The sequence below is a fragment of the Argopecten irradians genome, chromosome 1, assembly GCF_041381155.1.
Source record: "Argopecten irradians isolate NY chromosome 1, Ai_NY, whole genome shotgun sequence".
Lineage (NCBI taxonomy): Eukaryota > Metazoa > Mollusca > Bivalvia > Pectinida > Pectinidae > Argopecten > Argopecten irradians.
In genome coordinates this window covers 21,116,066-21,139,734 of record NC_091134.1, presented here as the reverse complement: position 1 = coordinate 21,139,734, position 23,669 = coordinate 21,116,066, and the positions used below count along the sequence as shown (strand labels likewise).

The 23,669-nt window shown below is 34.1% G+C and overlaps 1 protein-coding gene across 1 annotated transcript; it reads right to left on the bottom strand.

Annotated features, from left to right (window-relative positions):
* Positions 1-4,986: 4,986 nt before the first annotated feature.
* On the bottom strand, positions 4,987-22,952 carry LOC138320520 (DNA ligase 3-like). The gene is made up of 22 exons (XM_069263537.1): positions 22,880-22,952; positions 21,747-22,248; positions 20,741-20,866; positions 20,065-20,226; positions 19,176-19,282; positions 18,760-18,804; positions 18,415-18,501; positions 17,946-18,025; positions 17,256-17,333; positions 15,921-16,089; positions 15,553-15,708; positions 15,181-15,312; positions 14,831-14,910; positions 13,732-13,819; positions 13,036-13,113; positions 11,189-11,312; positions 10,413-10,777; positions 8,977-9,360; positions 7,503-7,610; positions 7,092-7,177; positions 6,666-6,735; positions 4,987-6,257 (listed from the first exon to the last, which is right to left on the bottom strand). The coding sequence occupies exons 2-22, from the start codon at positions 22,216-22,218 to the stop codon at positions 6,159-6,161; spliced, it is 3,096 nt and encodes a 1,031-aa protein (XP_069119638.1). The 5' UTR covers positions 22,219-22,248; positions 22,880-22,952; the 3' UTR covers positions 4,987-6,158.
* Positions 22,953-23,669: the final 717 nt, after the last annotated feature.

The window sequence follows — 23,669 nt, the reverse complement described above, 5'->3', positions numbered from 1 at the left end:
CTAGCATTTTTTTTCATCACCACATTCTGTAATTTTATATGGGTTGTTCTTCCATCTTGCAATGAACATATTATAATTGCTGTTACATATTTGTTAACATACATAATATAACTTGTAATTTTGATAAATTGCAGTAATTAACGCCATCTGGAATAGAAATTATCCAACTTCCACTGGAATACTGTATTAAACTATATCCATTTTACATAAGCTTGACCTGACTTCAAGCTCAAGGTATATTAGAAGATGTGTGTAATGCAAGATGGTACAGATTTTTGATTTTTCCAGTTTGATTTTTTTTATAGATAAGTATATTGTTGTTTTGTAAATACTTTATGTTCCAAAAACAGAAGGAGCATTTTATTTTCATTTAAATATATAAAGACTTGTTAATTTTGAGTGAGTGTGTGGACTGTACAGAAAAAAGATATTTTATGATTATTTTGCTTATTTTTTGTTTCAGTTGCTGAAAAATAGGACAACTCTCTGTCTGAAAACTTCCATAGTGCATAACTGGTTTTGAACACAAATATTAGTAAGAGTTTAATACAGTTTCCTCTATTTTACAGGGTGTCAAGTTTGCTTTGTTAGGATTTACATGTGTTCATAGATTTTCAAAAGTACCGTTCCACTCAGCATCTCAACTAGATCAGTGGCAGGAAGACTTGTCCGTACACAGCTAGAATGTTGCATTCAAGATCTGAAATCAATTAACTCTATATCTGCATATTACAGAGATATCTGCCCTTGTGGGTGGGTATTGATTATGATGTCATATGTTTTCAAGCATAGCATCATACTTTTCTGAGAAAAAGGTATGAATTTTGTTCACAAAATAATGATGCTATAATCGATAGCTACCTGCAAGGGGGGGTAACTCTGTAATATGCGAAGACAGAATAGAGCTTTTGTAAGAGCTGGTTATACTCACAATATTGTGGTAACAATCACATTTATACCTAAATGAAAAGAAAGCATAGTGAAAAAGAGACTTTATCCAAATCAAATTTATAGAAAGTACATACGATCAAAGGAAGGGAAATAGCAAATAGTTGACAGTATATAAAGGGAAAAAATAATACTAAATCATATTCATAATCTAATAAAAGTTATGTGAAATACATGTTGGGACATAAAAATTAAAGACAGAAAAAAACTGTACATGTACCACATTTAAAAGATGCCTTTTGATAGATTAAGGACATGTTTTAGTTTGTCTGGTACAATACTGTGCAATTGTAGTTGGTAAGGTTTGATGCAGGGTGGAGTTTTGCTTTTGTTCTAATGGAGTGTTTTTCTGATAAACTATAATTTTCAACATTTCATGATTTTTATGTGTTGTGTTAAAGTCACAAGGTTCATTATTCATTTAATAACACATCTAGTATGGAATATGAGAGATTGATACTTGGTTATGTTATCACAAAACACAACAACAAAATGGGACTTAATGTTTTCCTTAATCATATAAACTCTCCAGTATATAAATCTTGCTCTTGTGAATTTTATAAAAATGTATAAATACATAGTTAGTGTTGATATTTTATATGTGTGCATGTTAGGTGTCTTTTGGTATTACAGTAGAATCTATGGTGTTTCGAAGATAATCGTCAAATAGGGCGCAGTGTATTATAAAAATTATATCACGGGAAGTACATTTTAGTCTCTAATAGCAATTTGTAGGTTATCCTTGGAGTTTATTGTTGATCTTAATATGTGCAAGTGAACTTACACCCCGATAGTAAACTAAAAGGGAAGTAACTCTCAGGGATTTTAGGTTTATATGGTAAACTGTAGTTCCAGATACTCTCAATGAACAATGGTTCCCATAGAGATACTATTAAACTTCATTTCTCACAAACATTTCCGGCTTAAGAGTGAACAAAACTTAAGATAGTGAACTTCTATATAGGCTAGATCTCTCCTTATAAAGAACTGTATATACTTGGTACTTTCCATTTGTAGATTGCTGAGTGAACTTTGAACTGCAGCAATTCATAGTAACCACCCACACCACCTCGGATACATATTAATTTTATGTGATTCATTTAGATAGCTATTTTAATATTTAATGCTAAAATTCTAAAGAACAAATCCATGATCTCTTTATATCTAGTCAGAAAACTATCAACCCCTTATTACATACTGATATAAACTACACTAGTAAACCATTCCTTTATTAAAATTGTACTTAAAAATTTTCTTGTAAATAAAATAAACATATTTACTGCTGTTATATTCTGTGACAAGGAGGCCTTGGTATTGAAGCTGGCATTGTCCATTTATATAGTATAGAGTCAAAACAATGTTATTTCATGATAGATGTAGAAACACCAACCAGTAAGAAATATTGAGGACCATGTTGGCCAAATATTCAGGTTGTCCAAATCTACACATTTGAATAACGAGTTTGCAGCCCACATGTATCGGTTGTCAGCTACTGATAATAGGTCAGTGTTAATTCTCCATTCTGAACTCTGTCTTTAAATAAGCATGGTTGTTAATTAACACTAAAGGTAAACAAACAGATGTTTACCAATAAAAGAGTAATGTACCCCTGGAAACACAACTGAAACCTTCTAAAATTGAGATTGGATTTTTACACTAGAAAATGTCTTATTTTTTATCCAAATTCTTGTAGGTAGATTAGTTTTAATAAATAAAAGTGAAATCGAATAAACAATTCAGTTATGTAAGCAAATTATAGTTGTATGTTCCCATGTAACATCCATGTTTCTCTATTCTTGTTACATGTCTCCCCAAGTAACAGCCCTAGCTATTGTCCCATATAACCTGCTGTTGTAAAAGTGATGTATTGTATGTGATTTGTCCGATTAGCTCTACACAATATTGCAATGTCAGCTAGCTGTACTCAGATTACCTGTTACACAATACTGTATTGTCTGCTAGCTGTACGGCAATAAACTGACACATTGTTTGCTAGCTGTACGCAGATTAGCTGTTACACAATATTGTATAGTCAGCTAGCTGTACTCAGATTAGCTATTACACAATACTGTATTGTCTGCTAGTTGTAAGCTGAATAGCTAATACATAATACTTTATCATCTTCTAGTTGTACTCTGATTAGCTGTTAAAGTATTCGAAATTGTATTGTCTGCTAGCTGTACTCCAATAAGCTGGTATACACAATATTGTATTGTCTACTAGCTGTACTCCAATTAGCTGGTATACACCATATTGTATTGTCTGCTAGCTGTACTCCAATAAGCTGGTATACACAATGTTGTATTGTCTGCTAGCTGTACTCCAATTAGCTGGTATACATTATATTGTATTGTCTGCTAGCTGTACTCCAATTAGCTGGTATACACAATATTGTATTGTCTGCTAGCTGTACTCCAATTAGCTGGTATACACAATATTGTATTGTCTGCTAGCTGTACTCCAATTAGCTGGTATACACAATATTGTATTGTCTGTTAGCTGTATGCCCTGTATGGTGATTAGCTGATACATATTATTGTATTGTAATTAATATACTGTTTTAATGTGGGTACAGATTTTCACCTGCTACTAAAGAGGACACATTACTTTGTTTGAAAATGATACAATTTTCTCATACAAATATGTAATATTTTAATACAGGTTTACTATAAAGATAGAATTAGATACCAGTAATTACAGAGAAAATATCAGTATGAGATAGGTTTCTATTTCTTTGGGATAGGATTCTCAATTTTAGAGAAAAAGTTCAAAGTATTGTTTAAGAAAATTTTACTGCTATCTCTCATTTTAAATTCAGTAAATATATGTATGTCCTAGTTATGCTTTCTTGACGAACGTCTCAAAAACCTGTAATCTTCTGTATAGTTGTTGCTGCGAACTGCTGTGCCAGACCACTCTAGTGTACATTAAAGAGGTGATTCTATAAGCAGGAGTTGTACACAGAAATGTCATGTGATATAGAATCTGTATTCCATTTCATCACCATCACACACTGTAGTTTAGAGGATACATTTTGTTATCATGGCTGGTAATGATTGATGTCATACTATGTTATCATAGAAAACTTCCTTCTTAGTTATGTACTGGGCTGAATTGGAAGAGTCTAAATCATAATTAAGGGGAGAAGGACTGTAATATATGCATGTTTGTGAATGTAACTTTCTCACCACTGTGAAAATACTGAACTGGTCCAACATAATTTAGAAAGGTGTTCTATTTTGATGCGCTGAAAATATTGAAGCAATGCAGTTCATGTTCTACTAACTATTTGTCATCACATATATATATCAAGCATAGTAACCAATAACTTAAATAGTTCCTTACATATTCTTTATGATTTTCATTATGCTTATAGTGATTGATTGAAGGGGTGATATGACAATTATTAACAAATTGAAGTAAATTGGGTAAAAAACTTGGCAGATGGAATCTCCATTAGACAAAACTAATTTATAGTTTCTAATTCTATTCCATGATGCAACTTATACATGCAGTTATGGTCAGAATAATTTGTAACTTTTCTGGAATTCCACTGCATTTACAGCACATGGATAATTTGGAACATCAAAATCAATTTATCATTAGAGGTCAATAGAGAAATGTGCCTTTTTGGAGGGTGGGGTAAACTTTGACCTTTAGGCCATCACTGGACCAATTCAATCATGTGAAGTAGGGGGTGAGAAAGTTACATATTTGGTTATTCATCTTTCATGTTACCGTGACAACCATGGTGTAAACGGCAGTCAGCATCACTGTTTGTTATTAGACTACATCAATAAATCTATCTGTTCAGGATATGAACAGAAATATCAATTATTTGTCATTGTTATTATTTTGTTGGTAAATGTCTGGTACAATTCTCGGCCGAAAAATCAATTTCTATATGTAACCATCTTGCAGTTTGTTGTCACAAGATTTCATTTCCGTAGTTTTTGTATCAACAATAACCAAGACTTCTCATTGTTGTAACTAAAATCTTGTCCACAATAGTATTATAGTTTACAAGACAAGAAAAGATTATCCCAATCTAGTTATTTAATTGTAAACTTCACATTAAACATGGTTTCATTCATGCTAAACGGCACAATTCAGTATGGGAACAATTCTAAGTAGCACCTACATATACAAAGTGAGCAGGAGCTAGCCTAACCTTTTTACAAAACATTGATTGGTAAATTATTGCCTCTATATGCAGGATTTATAAAAACAGACATAAACATACAAACTATAGTAAGAAAACAATACACTATATCATCAACAACAACAAGTATTGTTATAACAAATACGTAAACTGTACCGTACATATAATGGTAAAATATATCTTATTAAATAGTCCAAGTTCAGATACAAGACTCCTTTCACAGGCGCTTGGCTCTATAGATATTTTTCCTTCTATATATGTAATACTGTGAAAAGTCTATGGAGCAAAACGCCTGTGCTGCGTTCAATTTGAAGTTTGAGAAAAACAAGATATCCGACTATTTAGACATAAGCTGGAAATGTATAAGATATTAATGCATGTATGGGACAGGACAAGATGGCGTGGGATGAATACAAAAAGCTGGGAAATAGATTACATGTACAAAGCATATTCTTTATCTGACGTGGTTGTTACAGTCATGCAAAAATGTGTTAGATTAACCCATAGCTGCCAGGCGATAAATTATTATGATCGATCAAATTTGATACTTTTTTCTGAACTTGCACAACCACAAAAAAAATTTGTATTTCATTATTTTGCTGAAGTATAGACGGGATTAAATGAGTAAAGAGACAAAATATCAAAATATTATTACATCTATATATTATATGCATACATAGTTCCAAGAAGAATAAATTTCCTCAAAGATAGATATACAGCATTTCCTGAGTTGTCTATACATGTACATGTACTTCTGAGCAGACATTTCATCAGTCGATTCTATGTACAATTATGAACATGATCATTTACAAAACCTTTGTGATAAACTACAGAAGAATTCAATGTTTCATATTCACAAACCAGTGTAGTTATAGGGTACAGACGTCTGTAAAAAATAAAGATACACAGGAGAAAACATTCTGAAATTATGAACATCCATCTGGTTTTCATGAAGTCCATCACAACTATCTCAATGAACCAAACACAATTGATAGCAGACACTCAAAACTTGTTCCTATTACACAAAGATGTGAATGCAGGCTTGAAATCACGTCACCCTGAATTTGTGTGACGGTAACTTTGTCTTCTTCTTGATGCTGCTCCAGAGCCAATCGACCGTGACACAGACACCAGAGGTCAGGATCGCCTGGAAAAAGGGAAATGTATCAATAAATTACTGCAATGTAGCTATAGCCTAGCAAGTCCTCTGATTACATTACATTTTTCACAAACCTCTCACAAGATAAACATATTCGTTTGATTACGTCAGATGGCATGACCAGAAACTAGCTCCCCCCAATTGTTCTGTCGCCTGGCAACTGATAGCCCGATTGGAAACAAGTCCTGCCCACCTCAAATCTGATTAGAAATAGCCAAGTCCAGGTTTATGCTAGCTTCCAGGGGTGTTTTAGTTTGAAAGACCAACACACAGCTGAGCGAGGGTTTTGGAAAAAAGTAGGGAGCTAGTCAATTTCACAAAGTAATTTTTATATAACCTAAATAAAGTAGAGGTATTAATAGAAGCAAATGGATTGTAGAATGAATGATCTCTTACCTCTCCTGGTTTTACAATCACATGTGTTGCTGTTTTCTTCTGGTAATCGTTCACTAAATCACCATCAAATCTGTAATCAAGAGTCACTCTCAGTAATAATATCAATAATATATATAATTTTACATTAAAACCAAACCAAGATAAATAATACATGATCTGGTCAAACATTACAAGGGACCTAAGGCCATTAAATGCTTGAACAGAGAGTACTCTGTAATAACAAATTAATTAATTAAGCCTAAAAACTGTTAACTTTTACATTTGCTCAAAGTAGTCCTCCTCTTAAAATCAACTTTAAATATGATCTCGAAAATGTCTTTTCTCTTCTTTTCTTATAAGTGAAAAAAAGTTGATATAGATTGACAAAAGAGATATCAAACAGATCCCTTAGTAAAACCCTGATAATGTCTTCACATAGTCTCTCACCCAATGATGTAGCGCTTCAACAGTCTATAATTATCTGTGTCTTCAGACAGAAAAATCTTTGAGCCAGAAAATACATTTGGTAATCTCTACAAAGGAAAAACATACATGTATAGTTTTGTTTATCAAATCAATTTGGCAAGTATAAACTACCAAAGAAAATTTCATAATAAAACCACCTTTCAGTTTAAGTCAAAAATACATTAAGAAATCCAGAAAAAATATTTATCAAAGCTAAATCTTTCAAGACAATTTGATGGATTTCATTAAAAAAGTCAAAATTCATTGTTTGATCAATGAAGAATCTGAAGGCAATCAGAAAACTCCATGTTGCTTTTCACTTCAAGATTATTATTCCGAATAAAGGTTTTGTGAGTACCCGTTTTTATCTCCCCTGAATTTGTACACACTTACCTCCCCTGGTTTGGGTAGTTTGTCGTCTGTTGGATGGTAGTACTGCTCTATATGTGCAGGGTTGGTCTGGTAACAGTCTTTACCATACTTACACAAAGGTTTGGACGACTGAAAAAGAGGTAGGCAGACATATTATTTAAGGGTTCAGACATATTATTTAAGGGTTCAGACTCATGATGTCATTTTTTCGATATACCAGGTAAGATGACACATGATTCAGAAAATTACAGAAAATATTTTCTTTACATTCACTTACTTCATTTACTCTTTCTAATGAAATAATAAAGCTTGATGTCCTAAGTAGGGGTATATAATCATTCAACTGGAAGAGTTGAAACATTATCCATAATAACAGGTCAAATTTTTTTTTTTCTAAATCAATTCTATTTTTGCTTACTCTTTTTAAAATGGAATTAATCATACTTCCGTATTCAATGATGATGAAATCTGGATCTTTAACAAATTTAAAGTACAGTTGAACCTCCCGAAACCGATCATGGTCCGTGCATATAATTTCGGCCGGTTTAGAGAGGGTTCGGTTTGGAGAAGTGAACCGAATACCGATCATCACGATCCGTATTTAATCGATCGGAAGTCGTTTTTTACATTAGTGCACCGCATGTATGCCTAGTGTTCGTTAAAACCGACCGATATTGATTGTTAATGTGAATGTTATCACAAAAGAGAGAATCATACGTTTAAAAGGAATGGATTACAGCAAACTTGACTTTGTTACCGCTTATAAACGTAGTTTAGTTAGTTAGTTGCGTGAATGTTCTTGGGGATGTTCTCGTCTGTAACCTACATACGACCGATCGCTTCCGGTTACGTCAAGAATCAAATTATATGGTCTAATTACACGATGATCAGTCGATGCCGGTCATTATATGACATAGTCATTTTCTAAAACAATACATGGCTTCGGCTTCTTCATACAGATAATTTACGTTATCCGACAACTACATATGTAAATAAAAAAAAACGTGTGATTTGAATACGAAACTTTCTCTTTATTACTAGCTCTGTTTGTTTTCCTACAGTAAACAAACCGCGTGCACATGGTAGACCTTCGTTAGATATCTAAACAATAGGCATGATTAAATAATTACACCACCATCTCGGGTATAATTACTGTGTACATGCCCAAGGACATGGCATGCAACAACTATGGTACAGGTATGCGTGTATTTCACGGTCGGTTGATCAGACCTCAATGCAATCTATCGGTGTCGCTCAGGTAAGGCCGGTTTTCAGAAGTGTATTTTAGTTACATTTGACTATTCCGATCTCAAAATCGGTCCGGTATTCGGAATTGGGAGGGATCGGTTTTGGGAAGTTTTATATACTATTAATAAAGAGGAATTCATTCCGTACATGACATCCATGTTCGGTTTCTAGAGGTGATCGGTTTTGAGAAGGTTCGGTTTTTGGAGGTTCCACTGTAATTTACATTATTATCCAAGTGTATCCTTACCTTCTTACTGGGCGATTCCCCTTCACTTTTTGTTGACAAACTTTCCATTTTCTTTTTAGGGGATGACGCTTCATCACTATCCTCTGACCTTGACCTTTTCTCTCCCTTTTTGACCCAGCCCATCAAAGTTCCCATCTTACCAGACGAGGCTGTGGAGGGGGTTTCTGACCCCTGACCTTTGACTGGGGTTCTTGGTGTTGACCCATGACCTTTGACTGGGGTAGCTGACCCGCGACCATTAGTGTGACCGTTACTATTATTACTATTATCATCATCATCATCATCATCATCACTGTCCTGACTATCTTTTCTCTTCACAGCCGATTTGCCTTTCTTACTACTTGGGAACAGGTCAGAAGTCTCCTTTGATTTCTTAAAGAGTTCCTATAATGTAGTCAACAAAGTCTTGTACAAACATCCTTATCCTTCGAAAAAATCATAAAATCATTAACTCTTAAAGGGACATGAACCCTAAACAAGTTGTTCTGTATGCTTAGATATGGTTTTCAGATGTTTATTGAATATTTTATTGCAATGATTGGTTATCTAAACGACAGGAAAAGGTGGGGAATACCTGCCCCAAAATTGATAAAAATAGACAGTCATATTCTATTTTAGGAACAAAAAACGAAAGCCTGCCGAAAGCTAGGTTATAATGAACAACAAACTTGCTGACATGACAAGGAATATTAGTTTTCCACATTTTAAGATCGTTTTCTAATTCATGATGGTTGACAAATGAAGATTAAGCCATATTTGTTAATATCTGTTATAAAACAATTTGTATTTAGCCTAAAAATGATAGGTCAAAAGTCAAACGAGACTTTTCATTCGACGGGGCACCGCGAAGGGAGGTTCTTGACTTATTGCGTATATGTACATCACGCAAGTATAACGTAGGAAGTTGCTCCCGTCTCTTGCATTTCAGTGATCCATTTATATTTACCTACTTTCCGAATCGGGCACGTTACTTACTCCTGGCGTACTCTGTTTTCTATCGGAGTTTGTTTGTGTTCGCTTCACCCATGTTTTTGACCCACCATTTTGTTTACATTCATTTCATTTTTGCAGTGCATTGTTGGAGGTCACTTAAGTTCAACACTCCTATTTTTATCACACTTAGTCTACAAAATTGGACCGGGCCGGTTCAAAATACAGAAATATGGAATTTCCATTATAATTATTTTAATTGACACATTTGCACAATAACTGATATATATTACTTAGTAAGGTATCTGACACGTCTTAAATATGTATTTTACTCAAATTTACATGGTTCATGCCCCTTTAATTCTAGTATGTACACTCTGCTTCCCTAGTTCTCTAATGGTGAAAAATATATTGTATGACTTATCTTGTACTTTTCTCATTTAATGAGGAGCTACAAGTTTACTTAAAGCCAAGAAAACAAGACTTGTGTGCTAAGCTAAGCTTACCTTTAACCTCGGTAAATTAGTTGCCTCCTTCCAGCTTTTATCATCACGGAATTTGGTGATTCGAGGGAACCTTATACTGATACCATCAGCTGTATGGATCTCGGCCTGAGTGAACTCCGCCCCAGCTATCTCCCATACCGGGGATTTCTTGGGGTCCCGCGACACAAAGTCCGGAACCAACTGCTTTTTAATGTTGAGCCAGTCTGGAATCTTTCTAGCATCCTTACTTATTTTGACCATATCCAGCTTGGTCTGAAGTTCGGCCAGAGTCTTGTCGTCCAGCCCACTGTGACATTTAGTGACCGTACACCACTGGTCAGTGTCGGGGTTGTGTACTCCAAACAGGAAAATTGACATAATGCCACCTGTAATGCACAATAAAATGTATCAACGAGTTCTGGTTGGCCTTAAATCATTTTTATCTGTAATACATACAGGCATACCAGTTATAATTTTGGACCTTGCAATAAAGGTATGTATAAAATTCATTTTTTTTCTAGATGCTTGAATTTCCTTCACCTCTCACATGTTAATTTGTACCATTTCAAAGTTATTGGTTGGTCAGTGTTGAAAGATTGTACTTAAATTTGCTTGTCTTGTAACCAATGGCAACCAAAATTTCAACTTCCAAAGCTCAAATGTACATCAACACATGCTAGTGACAATCATGTAAAGCTTCAATGAAATTTAGTAACATGTTTAGGAGTTGTTAGGGTTAGATTCAAGCATACCCTTTACCCTCCAAAAGTTTTGTTGTGGATATTAGAGTACTGTACCTTTGTTTCCTGATCCAAAGTAAGCCCCTAACACCACTAGATCAGCAGAGTCAGCCATTGTTCCTTGTTCCAAGTAGTCCTTCTTTATCTTCAGCCAATGCCTCTTTCCTGGCTCATAAATACCCTTCAAAGGTAAAAGATCAAAGCAAAATAAACAAGGACATAGTCATTCAGATCCCCCGCCAATGGAGATATCAAAGCTGAAGTAAGTTTGATTGTGGAGACTTATGTATACGAAAAAAAACAGGAAAAAGAAAGTTGAGCTAAAGAAAGATGGAGTATAATTCAAGTAGAGCGGGGCTGCAATTGTTGAATCAGGTATACAGCCTTGAAATTTGTTTGCGATAATTTTCCCGTTTTTTTTTTTAAAATATTTTACTCCACGCAGTATTAAATTCAAGGTCTGTGTTGTCTAATGTCTTAAGATACATATATCATTCAAATTTGACCGCAGTTTTAAATTCGTATTTTCTTTCATCCACCAAATAACACTGCCACGAATATAATCCAAATGTTTTTCTTTCTTTTCTGGTAAGGGCAGATACAGCAAGGTGAATAGTTTTATGAATGTGAAGCATATAGGTGAAAAACTATTAACCTGTTTATAACTAGTACAATGACAGTGTCATAAAGGGCCTAAAAAGAATGTGTCTATGAAGTTTCGTGGAAATATCTCTGCTGGTTTTAGAGTTATGCTCCGGAAATGAACCTGCTACAAAAATATGATATTTTCAGCAATGTTTCTATGGTTACAGAAAAAAACACAAAAAGTGAAAACCTAAAAATAGCAAAAGGCACTACTAGACCATAAGAACAATGTGTCTATGAAGTTTCATGGAAATATCTCTGCTGGTTTTAGAGTTGTGCTCCGGAAACGATTCTTACACAAAAATCTGCCATTTTCAGCAATGTTTCCATGGTTACAGAAAAAAGTACAAAAAGTGAAAACCTTAAAATAGCAAAAGGCACTACTAGACCATAAGACTAATGTGCCTATGGAGTTCCGTGCATATACCTCAACCGGTTTTCCAGTTATGCTGCGGAAACGAACCTGGTACAAAAATATGATATTTTCAGCAATGTTTCCATGGTTACGGAAAAAGTGAATAAAATGAAAACCTAAAAATAGCAAAAGGCACTACTAGACCATAAGAACAATGTGTCTATGAAGTTTCATGGAAATATCTCTGCTGGTTTTAGAGTTGTGCTCCGGAAACGACTCTTACACAAAAATCTGCCATTTTCAGCAATGTTTCCATGGTTACAGAAAAAAGTACAAAAAGTGAAAACCTTAAAATAGCAAAAGGCACCACTAGACCATAAGACCAATGTGTCTATGAAGTTTCGTGGAAATATCTCTTCTGGTTTTAGAGTTATGCTCCGGAAACGAACCTGGTACAAAAATATGATATTTTCAGCAATGTTTCCATGGTTACGGAAAAAATGCAAAAAATGAAAACCTGAAAATAGTAAAAGGCACTACAAGACCATAAGACTAATGTGTGTATGAAGTTTCGTGGAAATATCTCTACTGGTTTTAGAGTTATGCTCCGGAAACCATTCGTACGGACGGACAGACGGACGGACGGACAGAACCCATTTGTATATCCCCCGCCAACTTCGTTGGGCGGGGGATAATGATACACAGAAATAGCATTAAAGGAAATATTGTTCCCTTGAAAAATCCTTAAAACCCATGCTTGCATTCCTAAAACAGGATTCACAAGACCAAATTCAACTTGATGACATTTACAGAAAGCACAAGTTGATTAACATGCTGAATAAGTTATTTCAACACTTAATTCTATTACTCAATAGTCTTGATTTAAGAAGGGGAGACTACTCACGTTGACATCCTTGAGAACAAGTCCTTCCAATCCCTGTCTGAATACATCATTCATCATATCCTGTAGGTCATCCGGCTCCTGTACAATAGATCTCAAACATTAATACAATGTACGTTCTAAAGTACCAAAAGATAAACAAGGGTAAAAATGGTAAGACTCCTTTCAACAGCTGGTAATTTGTAGAAAATATCAATGAAAAAATATTTTCACTTTTTAATAATCAATACAATGTCAATGTAACTGAGTAAAAAAAATTGTTTGTTGTCACATCAACACTACATTTAGTAATAAGTTTTGCCCTCATTATTCTATTTTTGAAATTCTGACGGTTTTACACAATGTGTAAAAGGTTGAAACTAATTATGCTAAATTTGGTAATCTATTAAATTCATGATCAGTCAAAAATTTCACTTTTAATGTAGTATTGGCACTATTCGTAGGAATTACTACAATACCAAACACATATACAGTGATTTTCATACTCAATCATGTACATTTTTTCATTCTTGAATTATCTATATTTAAAGATTTCGTGAATTGGAAAAATATCCACATGAAAATACAGCAAAATTTCTCGAGGTAAAGGGCCTTAATTTGGTCCCAAATGCACCCCAAATAATCTGACTGGGTCGTTCACCTAATAACTGTACCCATTACATTATATGTACACTGTATTTGCCATGTGATTATCCTTACCTTGATATGTTGCATCTCTGAGAACATAATTCTGTGTTCTATCTCTGTCATGTTCTCACGGAGGATTTTCCTGCGGGTCTTTATAGGTCTGTAAACATGATGTTTGTTTAGTGAGGGCAGTACACAACCGTGAAGAACACTTATAATACAGTCTGTGACATTAATTTTTTTCGCTGCTCATCTGGACCAGTTAACCCCAAAATTTATTAGTCCGTCTATTTAATCACTAGTCCAAATAAGATATACAGGGGTTTTGCTTCAGCACTTTAGTCATAATCTGTTTTTGACCCAAATTACAATTTGGATACGTTAGTGAACACAAAATTACCACAAAATGATGCATCCAGACAGATATAATCGCATACATAATGCACTCAAAATGTGTTGAAAGATACAATTGACCATCGCTCTTGTAAAGATAGAATGTTACTGATTTTAATCATGTTTGGAGCCACTAGTCCAGTCCAGTCGAACTAGTTCATTACAATTGGTACTAGTCCAGCCATAAAATTACTAGTCGTGGGCATCGGACTAGTGCTTCAAATCGCAGACTGATAATGCATCTACTGAAAAACTGAAATGACTTCCAATTGAAACCCTGGTATTGACTCTTTTCATAAGTAAAGTTGTCTACTCGTCGGATTAGAATTTAATGTAAATGAATTAGAAATAGGTCACAAACATCACATCAGCTTTTGACTAGTATCAAAAAAGGTTTCAACAGTAATTTGACCATAGAATTAGACAGAGGATGAGTTTTCTCTGTCCCCTAAATCCAGATATAGACAATCACAAAGATATATCTATATAGATCTCATACCTATATCTAACTAAAATATTTGTTAGAATATACAGTAATCAAATCTAGAGCTGGGTCAGACATCCAGTGTGTCCAAATATTGTGGTCCTCAAAGATTGAGATGAAGAGAATTTGTATGAATCACAGGTGTTTAGATAGGTTATGAAAAAGCTTGTTTAAATACATCGTCAGAAACCCAAAGGTCACCATACTAGGTTTGTATATAACATAAGGCATTGTCACAAAGGTAGAGTTGTGAGTGTTGGGTTTCCGACAATGGTTTAAATACTGAAAACTTACTTGTCCATGATATTTTCTCCATTTATGTGAAGACAATCAAACACAAACAGACAGACCTTGGCATCAGTGAATTGAGCTTTCTGTGAGAAAATAGGACAAAAATCATTTAACACAATCATTCATTTATTATATCAACTTTCATCAATTTGTAGTATCAATGGATCTGTAGAAAATACACTGTAACCTTAGCTTGGATAAGTTTTAATACTCAGATAACATGATTTTTTTTCATGGCTCTCATAGCTTTGGAAAGAGACATACTGTATCCTTATTTTGATTATAGCATGTTATCAGAAAACATAATGCAGACTTCATGTATTATTAAATACATGTACAGCTGTTATAATTACCTTATGAACGCCAAGGGTACCGAATGGGAGGGGCTTTCCAGTGGTCGTATCTACTAATAACACCTCGGCATCCAGAATAAGATCATCCCCTGACGGAAACGCTTTTGGAATGTGCTCCTTAAAGTGTTCAACCTAGAATAATATTTTATAACACTGTCAGTACGGATGTTTTAATACCTTGAAAACGCTTGACCAGTTTGTCCTTTTATATTTAATCTTACAAATATGTATAACTCCACACTTTATTGAACAAAACTGTCATTATGAGGTTGTTCAGGTGTTATCAGTTTTAAGCATTTGACTTCAGTACATTTCTACCCTAAGTTTACAAAGCTGTAAAATGTTAGCAGTCTTTGTTTAAAGTAGACAAACCTTATGAGGTTGTACAGGTTTGAGACTCCGACTGAAGTAGGAGAATTGTAACCCTTTTTTGTGCAGCTGTACCCTCTCTCCGTCATATTTAATCTCGGCATAGAAACCATTAGGACATCGCTTCATGGCAAACTGAATGGACCGACAAGCTTCAGCCTGTCAGACACAAAAACATAATCATGTTTAAAATAAGGAAAATCTTATAGCAATACTCAGGCAATATTTCTTCAAATGAATTTCACGAGATCCAGGGCAATAAATTTAGTTTCACATGGGTTTTATGATCACATGAAAGAGATTCATATTTTGATATTATATTCTTGAAATAATTTAAATTGAGAGATGTACTGCATTCTTGGAATACATACAAGCATAGGTAGTACTGGGGTCATGAGGTTAGCCCTGACACTCAGTTTCTTTGCCATTCCTGGTTTGCCACCTCCCTCCTCCAAGTTTTGACGAACACGAGTAACAACATCATGGAGATCTCTAGAAGCCTGGAATGCTGCGTAGGCGTTGGCATCTAAACCTTCAAGTCTGTAATAGATATATATCACACTTCAACATCACATAATAAATCTAACGAATCTAAGAATAATCTTGTCTTAACAGTTGTTGTAGTTGTTTTTTTTTAAAAGATTGCCCTTTTTGTATTTTTTGGGTCCATAAAGCTGTATTCAAAATTGATATTGAGATAGAATAAGGTGGCACAAAAAAAGTACATACAAAGGACCCTATATCCATTACTTATTATACACGGACACACCATGAACGACGTTTTTATCAATAGTGTAAAACTCATGTAGGCATTGCTTCATACTTCTAACACACATTCAATCTTGGTAGCTTGACAACCTATATCCATCATGTTATACAATTTAACCACTCTGAATGTGATACTTGAAATCCAAACTTAAAATAACAAGCAAATTCATGGAATTTATATTCCCCGCTTTTGTTAATCAAAGCAAAGACCCGTAACTCCACCAAATAGTGTCCAATGAAAGTGTCCAAGGCCCCGTGACAATTAACCATGATACTTACCAAGTTTCGAGAAAATCTGGTACTATTTGCAAGAGTTATTGAACGGAAACAGACGAAAATAGTGTTTTTGTTAATCAAAGGCCCATAACTTCACCAAATAGTGTCCAATGAATGTGTCCAAGGCCCCGAGACAATTAACCATGATACTTACCAAGTTTTGAGAAAATCCGGTACTATTTGCAAGAGTTATTGAACGGAAACAGACGAAAATAGTGTTTTCGTTAATCAAAGGGCCATAACTCAGCCAAATAGGGTCCTATGAAAGTCTCTATCAAATTTGTCCAAGGCCCTGAGACATTTAATCATGTTACCAAGTTTCAAGAAAATCTGGTTATATATGAGAGAGTTATTGAACGGAAACGGTCAAAAATGTTGTTATTTTTCGTTAAACAAAGGGCCATAACCCCATTAAATAGGGTCTGATGAAAGTGCCGAGCGAACTCATTTAAGCCCTTGGCAAATTTAACCATGTGACGAAGTTACAAAAAAATCTCTTAAGATTTGTGGCAATTATTGCATGGAAACCAAGCATTACAGACAGACAGCCGGGCAGACGGACGGACGGACCCAAATTAATATCCCCCATTTCTGTGAAAGCGGCGGATAAAAATCGTGTTGTCAGATATACAAACCTTGATATAAGTCAAATTAACACTCACATGTGCTTAGCTCCAGCATTAATCCTCAAATCATGTTTGATAAGACGTATCACCATCTTCAGATCGTTAAGTGTACACCTGGAAAACATCAGGTTCGGGGAATTCAATATTTCATACAAAATTCAGTTGTACTTGTCGCCTTCTATGAAGTAGTGAATAAAATAACATTTGAACAGAAATTGTTATTAAACATCATTACACATAACGAAATAAATAGTGGTGGTCGATTTCTGCTCATTAAAAATAGATTACATTTGTATATTTCTTAAGAGGATTGGTTTTCTGTATCTACCCTTCAGAATAGCAAGAGATAGTTAAAGCCAACCCCATAAGGTTACTTGTGCGTCCCTAACTCCTCCACTGAATACCTGAAGGTATGTAGGGTGATTGGAAAATAGTGAGAATCAAAAGGTGATGACAATCACAACAGCTTCAGAGTGTGGATAGTTCTAACAGAATCTAATGTTTATTTTCCCTTTGGAATAGCTCTATTCATTAAACTCCTATAATCCTTTTGAAAGTCGTTAAATACATACTGGCATAACATAACACAAAGTTTAACTCCAGTTTTTTATATTACAAACTAGGTAACCAAAACATAGCAGAACAAAATGCACTTTACCTGAATTAGCTCAATAAAGCTAACAAGTCATGCTTAAGAAGATATACCCCTGTAACAGTAGTATTTACCGTTTGGCTATTTTTGTGAGAATCCTCTGCTGGTCGTCTTCCTTTGTAACAAGCGAAAGTTCTTCCAAGAAATAGTCCACCTAGTGTAAACAAGATAGAGTTTGTAATTTAGCCCTGTGCTCTCAAATTAATTCAATTTTGGTTGCGACATGATTTTTCGTTCATTATTAAAATTGTTTTGTCTATCAAATCATAGGCTGAAGTAAAGACCAGTTGTAAACAAAATGTCATTATCATCTTTTGTCTACTTGTCGTTCATCCACTACTGCCCCACAGAAATAATATTTACGACTGGTTTTCATAAATTTCATGAGTTGGAAACTTAAAAATGGTATCGTTTAAGCTCTGTTGGTGGTGGAGCATCTTTAAGGGTTTACAAGCAGACAAAGTGAAGATTGGGCCTGGTCTCATAGAAACAAAGTCATAGCCTACTACTGTTGATATACATTCCAAAAGAACTGTTACATACCTGTTGTAATGTTAGAGTGCTTTTCTTGGCAGGTAACAAAAGTTTGCTCTTCTCAAAAAATATCCTCACTGTCTCTGCAACATCTCCCTGAACACAAATCAATAAGTTTTAGATGTATTCCTTTATAACAAAGCACCCTCCTCTGAAGGGGGGAAACATATGAAAGTTAACTTAAATCTTTAAATTAAGTCTTTGCACAATCAAAATTTAATTGACAAGAAATTTTTGCTAAACAATGAAATGTTCTGTATAGTGATTTTAATATGAAATACTCCAGTCTCATGCTAGAGTATTAGAGTATGCATAAGTTACCGTTACATCAATACAATACAATATGATACTTACCTCATCGAGATCAGCCACCATAGCCTGCAGACTGGTCCCAAATATCTACAAAATGTTAATGTAGATACCTGAAGTCACTTCTCTCATTAGTCACTCCATTACCAGGATGCCATAATAAACAATTTCTATGCAATTAATGCCAAAACAACTGTTCATGTATTTCTAGTTATTCTTTTATTATTCAAATAAGTTAAATGTGGAGACAAAGTACTTCAAAGCAAGAACAGGAATCCAAGAGTGACATTTAGATGTTTGACTGGAATAGCCCTGTGAGAAATAAGTAGGTAGGTGGTTTTAGATGTATATTGAATTATAAAAGGATTTAAAGTTCTGTGATTGGTATAATTTTGTCCCGGCTATTCTTTTGTTATTTGGTTACCAAAGTAAGATTTATCTTTAAAACAATGGATTTTCACCTGACTGAATAACTTAACAAGTTGCTTGTTATTCAGGTTGTACACTCGCTTCACCACCCCAGGCAGCAGTAGCTTCAGTAGTATGTATGTGTCGCCGGCATAGCCTTCTGTAACATGTAAGTATATTACAGATTTATTCCAAACATATCTACTTTATACATATTTTCTATCTTAAGAAAATGATAATTAAGACTGAATGATATAAGTGTTCCCACTACATCTACCAAAATGTTTATTAAGTAAATGTACCTTTCTAAGATCAAATAATTGAAGAAGTAAATATGCATTAAACAGTACATATTAAAGATGCTCCACCGCCGACAAAGCATAAATGATATTCATCATTTGAACAATAGTTGGTGTTTAGTCGTGTATGTATATGCCTAATTAACACAAAAATTAATATATTATAATTTATTTCGCCTTTGGTGCATACGCCATTATTACTTCATTCTATATAGGATATCGTATCACGGAATTTTTTCGGGATGCAATTAATTCTTTTTCATATTTTTAACTTAAAGTAAAATTAGAAGCTCAAACTTTTCAATGGTGGTAATGGTGTAAAGAAAGTAACTTTTGCAGCTGAAGAAAAATACTAAATCGTCTGCTCCTGTTTTTTGATAGTGAAAACATACTATTTGTCAGCGGTGGAGCATCTTTAAATACTGAAACAAGTTTACATAAATATCTAGGAGCTGTACTAGAGATTTTTACAATAATTTAATTTGTAATCCTTGTTAAATTAGTAAATATCTCGTTTGAGAGACAAAATTGTGTCTTACCTACCATTTCACCAGTAATATTCTTAATTTCCTTTTAATGGAATCAATCTAATCAGGACTAAAATAAAACTTCAGATTGAGAAAAACAGGAAAACTGCACTAACCTCCAGAAGCACCTTTCTTAAGGTATTTGGCAACTAAAGCTGTCTTAGAATTGTAGCTACTTTCATCTGCAATTTCAGCACAGAGACGTCGGAATTCACGGAATGCATCATCTCTCTTCCCATTATCATCAGGTATTTTAGAGGATGTTGAGGGCACTGCAGCTGAAATGGAGAAACAAAAGTTTCAAGCGTGCAAATAAATATATGTACATAACAATTCTTTTTTTTTTCAAATCTGTTCCAGATTAAAAACTCATCCAATTTTCTCCATCCCCTGAAATTTCCTTATTAGCACCTGGTACTTATATCTATTGTACCAGTAGTTATAAAACTAGAACAATTTAAATAAATGTTATGATACATTTGAATGATATGGATACAGAAATGATTTATGATTCATTATTTAGTAAGCACAATGATATATCAATTAAATCTGGTATTACTATTGTACTAGCAATCTTAAAACTACTACATGTAGAACAAATTAAATAAATATGTACCTTGGTACACTAAACTTAAAGACTAGTGTCAAATGGGTATATGATTCTATATAGAAACAGAAATGATTTATGATCATTATTTAGTAAGCATCATATCACCATCATTAACTGTTACTGATATATTAATTTATTTCTGTTTTACTATTGTAAAAGTACATGTGTATAATATGTTTTACCATCATCGTCATCAAAAGATTTAGAGGGTGTAGATCTGGCAGCAACAGGCGAGGCAGCAGGCTTCTGAGGGGTCGCTTTCTTGCTGGGAGTTTTCTTGCCTGGAGTTTTTGCATTTGCAAGATGTTCTACATAGAAGAAACATAATATGAAGCAACATCGAAATGTGTTTGAAGGCCCACTGCCTTTCCGAAACGGCTTTTAATTTTTAAAATAGGAATGTAGGACGAGATCGATAATTTTGTAGAGTCGCCAAAGTTATTAAGTTACTGTTAATACTATACATATCATCACCTTCTGGACAATTTGATTAAAATAAATAAAATATTAACTTTTAAATGTGGGTCGTCTTATTATGATTCACGCTGTCGTCCTAAACACTGCACGGTAGTTGACTATCACTGCGCCAGATGGCAAAACAGCGAAATGACTCTCCACTGTTATCATATATTACGCAGGAAATTGTGCATATGTTTGGTGATTTAACCTCATCTTAAAACATCAGTATATATTTTCTGGTGTTATTAATTTTTTTTAGGAAACCTTTATGGTTTGCTCCGGAAAGGTAGTGGGCCTTTAATGTAACAAGCTATGAAGTTTCAAAAAAACACACCGATCAATGTGAATTTTAGACTGAAAAAGGACAGTCCCATTTTTTACATTTTTGATGATTATTGAGTTTAAGATGATCTATTTGTGTTTGATAAAGTCATTAATAGCAATTATTACTAATAATTCAATTTGCTTGTTACGAGCATTTTCATTGTTTAAAATTTACTTAAGAAAGATTTCCATGATGATGACGCGTAATGATTCATACAAAAGTCCAATGAATTTTGTATTTAGATTTTTATGTTATGGAGATATAACACAAAAATCTGATTACTCTCATAAACGCTTTGGGTTTATTTAGAGTACACTCAGTTTTGTGTATATCTCCATAACATAAAAAATATATTCAAGTTAATCCTTAATTATAGTTTGATGAATGTTGACCTGTAAGCAAACCTTTTATTAGCCTATTTATTTCATCTTTATCTTCCTGGAGAATTTCTGAAAATCCTTCCATATCATCGGGTTCCTCTATTTTCTTTGTCGTAGCCCGAGCTCGTTTGAAAGTGTTGAAGATACAGTTTGGATGATACCACTGCTTCATGTCTCCATCCCCACCAAAGGGATTGGCTGTGACCTTTCCTATCCTGAGGGATCCCTTTTCAATCTTAGTCTTGCATCCCTTGCACCCTGAGGTCCCAAGCTTTGCATAGCCAATAATATATCGATTATCTGCCATTTCACAAAAGTTCTGAGTTCTTGGCTGTGTTGGTTTGGTCCAGGGAGTCAGTTGTCTTGCCAAAAAATTCTTGTTTGGTTTAGAATAACTGATCAGTTTTGTATAACATGACGTTGCATTACCTGTTGATGACTTAAGCAAAGCAGGGGACCAGCATATATATCTAGATAATCTACAAATTTTTAACATCAAATTGTTTCAGTCCACAGTCTTGTCCACCTGCAAAAGAAACGAGAAATGTAAATATATGTTGTTGTTTTTCCCAAAATGATTCTGTATAGATATTGCGGAAACTTTTAATCAATAAACTAAACATTTTCTACAAATCTTTTAAAAGTTCCAATGCCATGTTATTTAGTTATCATTAAATTTAAAACTAGGGCATAAATGTAATTTCAAACTTAGCTTCATCCAAGAATTCGTGCTCTATCAGTTCAGTGACAGAAGGTCTCTGGAAGAAGCAAAGACCAGTTCCTTTTACATAAATCTCCAGTGAGTGGCTCTACTGATCAGCTATTACATGATTCGGTGTAAATAAATAGTTGTTTTTTTTTTCATTTTTAACTTCAAATAATTTCAGCTTAGGTAAAAACATATAATAATGTTACAAAATGGAATATTGCCACAGGTTTACCTGTGGACTAAATTCAGATAGACCTATTATCTAGATCTCTGCTAAAATCAACAAAAGCGTGGTCTTTGTTTTTAAACTTGAATCCATCCTCATGCACATTTCGACTTTCGATAAAATTGTCCATATCAGTGTCAAGAAAATATTAGCAAACCTCTATGGAAAAAGAAAACAATTAATGTAAAATAATATGAAAAATTGAGCAACTATCCATATTACCTGGTCAAAATGCTAAACAAGCAAGTTTTGCTTGTGCAGACATCCTTGTTGTTTGAAGTATGTTTTGTACCCTCCATCCACAGAAGAGTTCCTCTTAAGAGACTTTCAATACCGATTACTTCCCTTGGGTCGCTACAAATACAATATGCATTCTCATCGATTCAAATAGCAAGCTAGTTAGTCAAAGACTCCACTATATAGACATATATTTAATAGTCTCGGAATGAAATGTCCCTTATGAAGGCATCCTGAAATTAAATTTAAAACTTAAATTTCTGTGAAGACGGTTCTCAGTTTATAGAACATAATCTTTATTCAGTAGTCATCTTTTACAGATAGTTCTATTGGTATAGTTACAGTTTTCCAAATTACAAAAATATTTAGATCATTTTTTCGCTTTTTCAAGCCGAGTTAGTTAAGATCGTATTACATGACCTTTCATTTTATTTTTTCTAATATTCTAATTTTCTCATAGATATGATGTCCTCAATTTATAACATAGATAACCCAAACATTATAGACACAGTGTTCCTCAGAGCAGATGCCCTGTATAATATGGGTGTCCTTAATTTAAAGTTTCCTCTACATTATGAGTGAAGGAGTTGATGAAATTATATTTAGACAAGAACATGGACCTTATAACGTAAACACACTACTGCCAAGGTTTGGCATAAAAGATGTACCTCCGCCCACAATGTGTAAAGGCGGACAGCATGCAAGTTTGTACATTTCACTACAGTAGGCTTTTCTGGCATATCACAGTAAAACCAACTAATCTAATTTACATTAG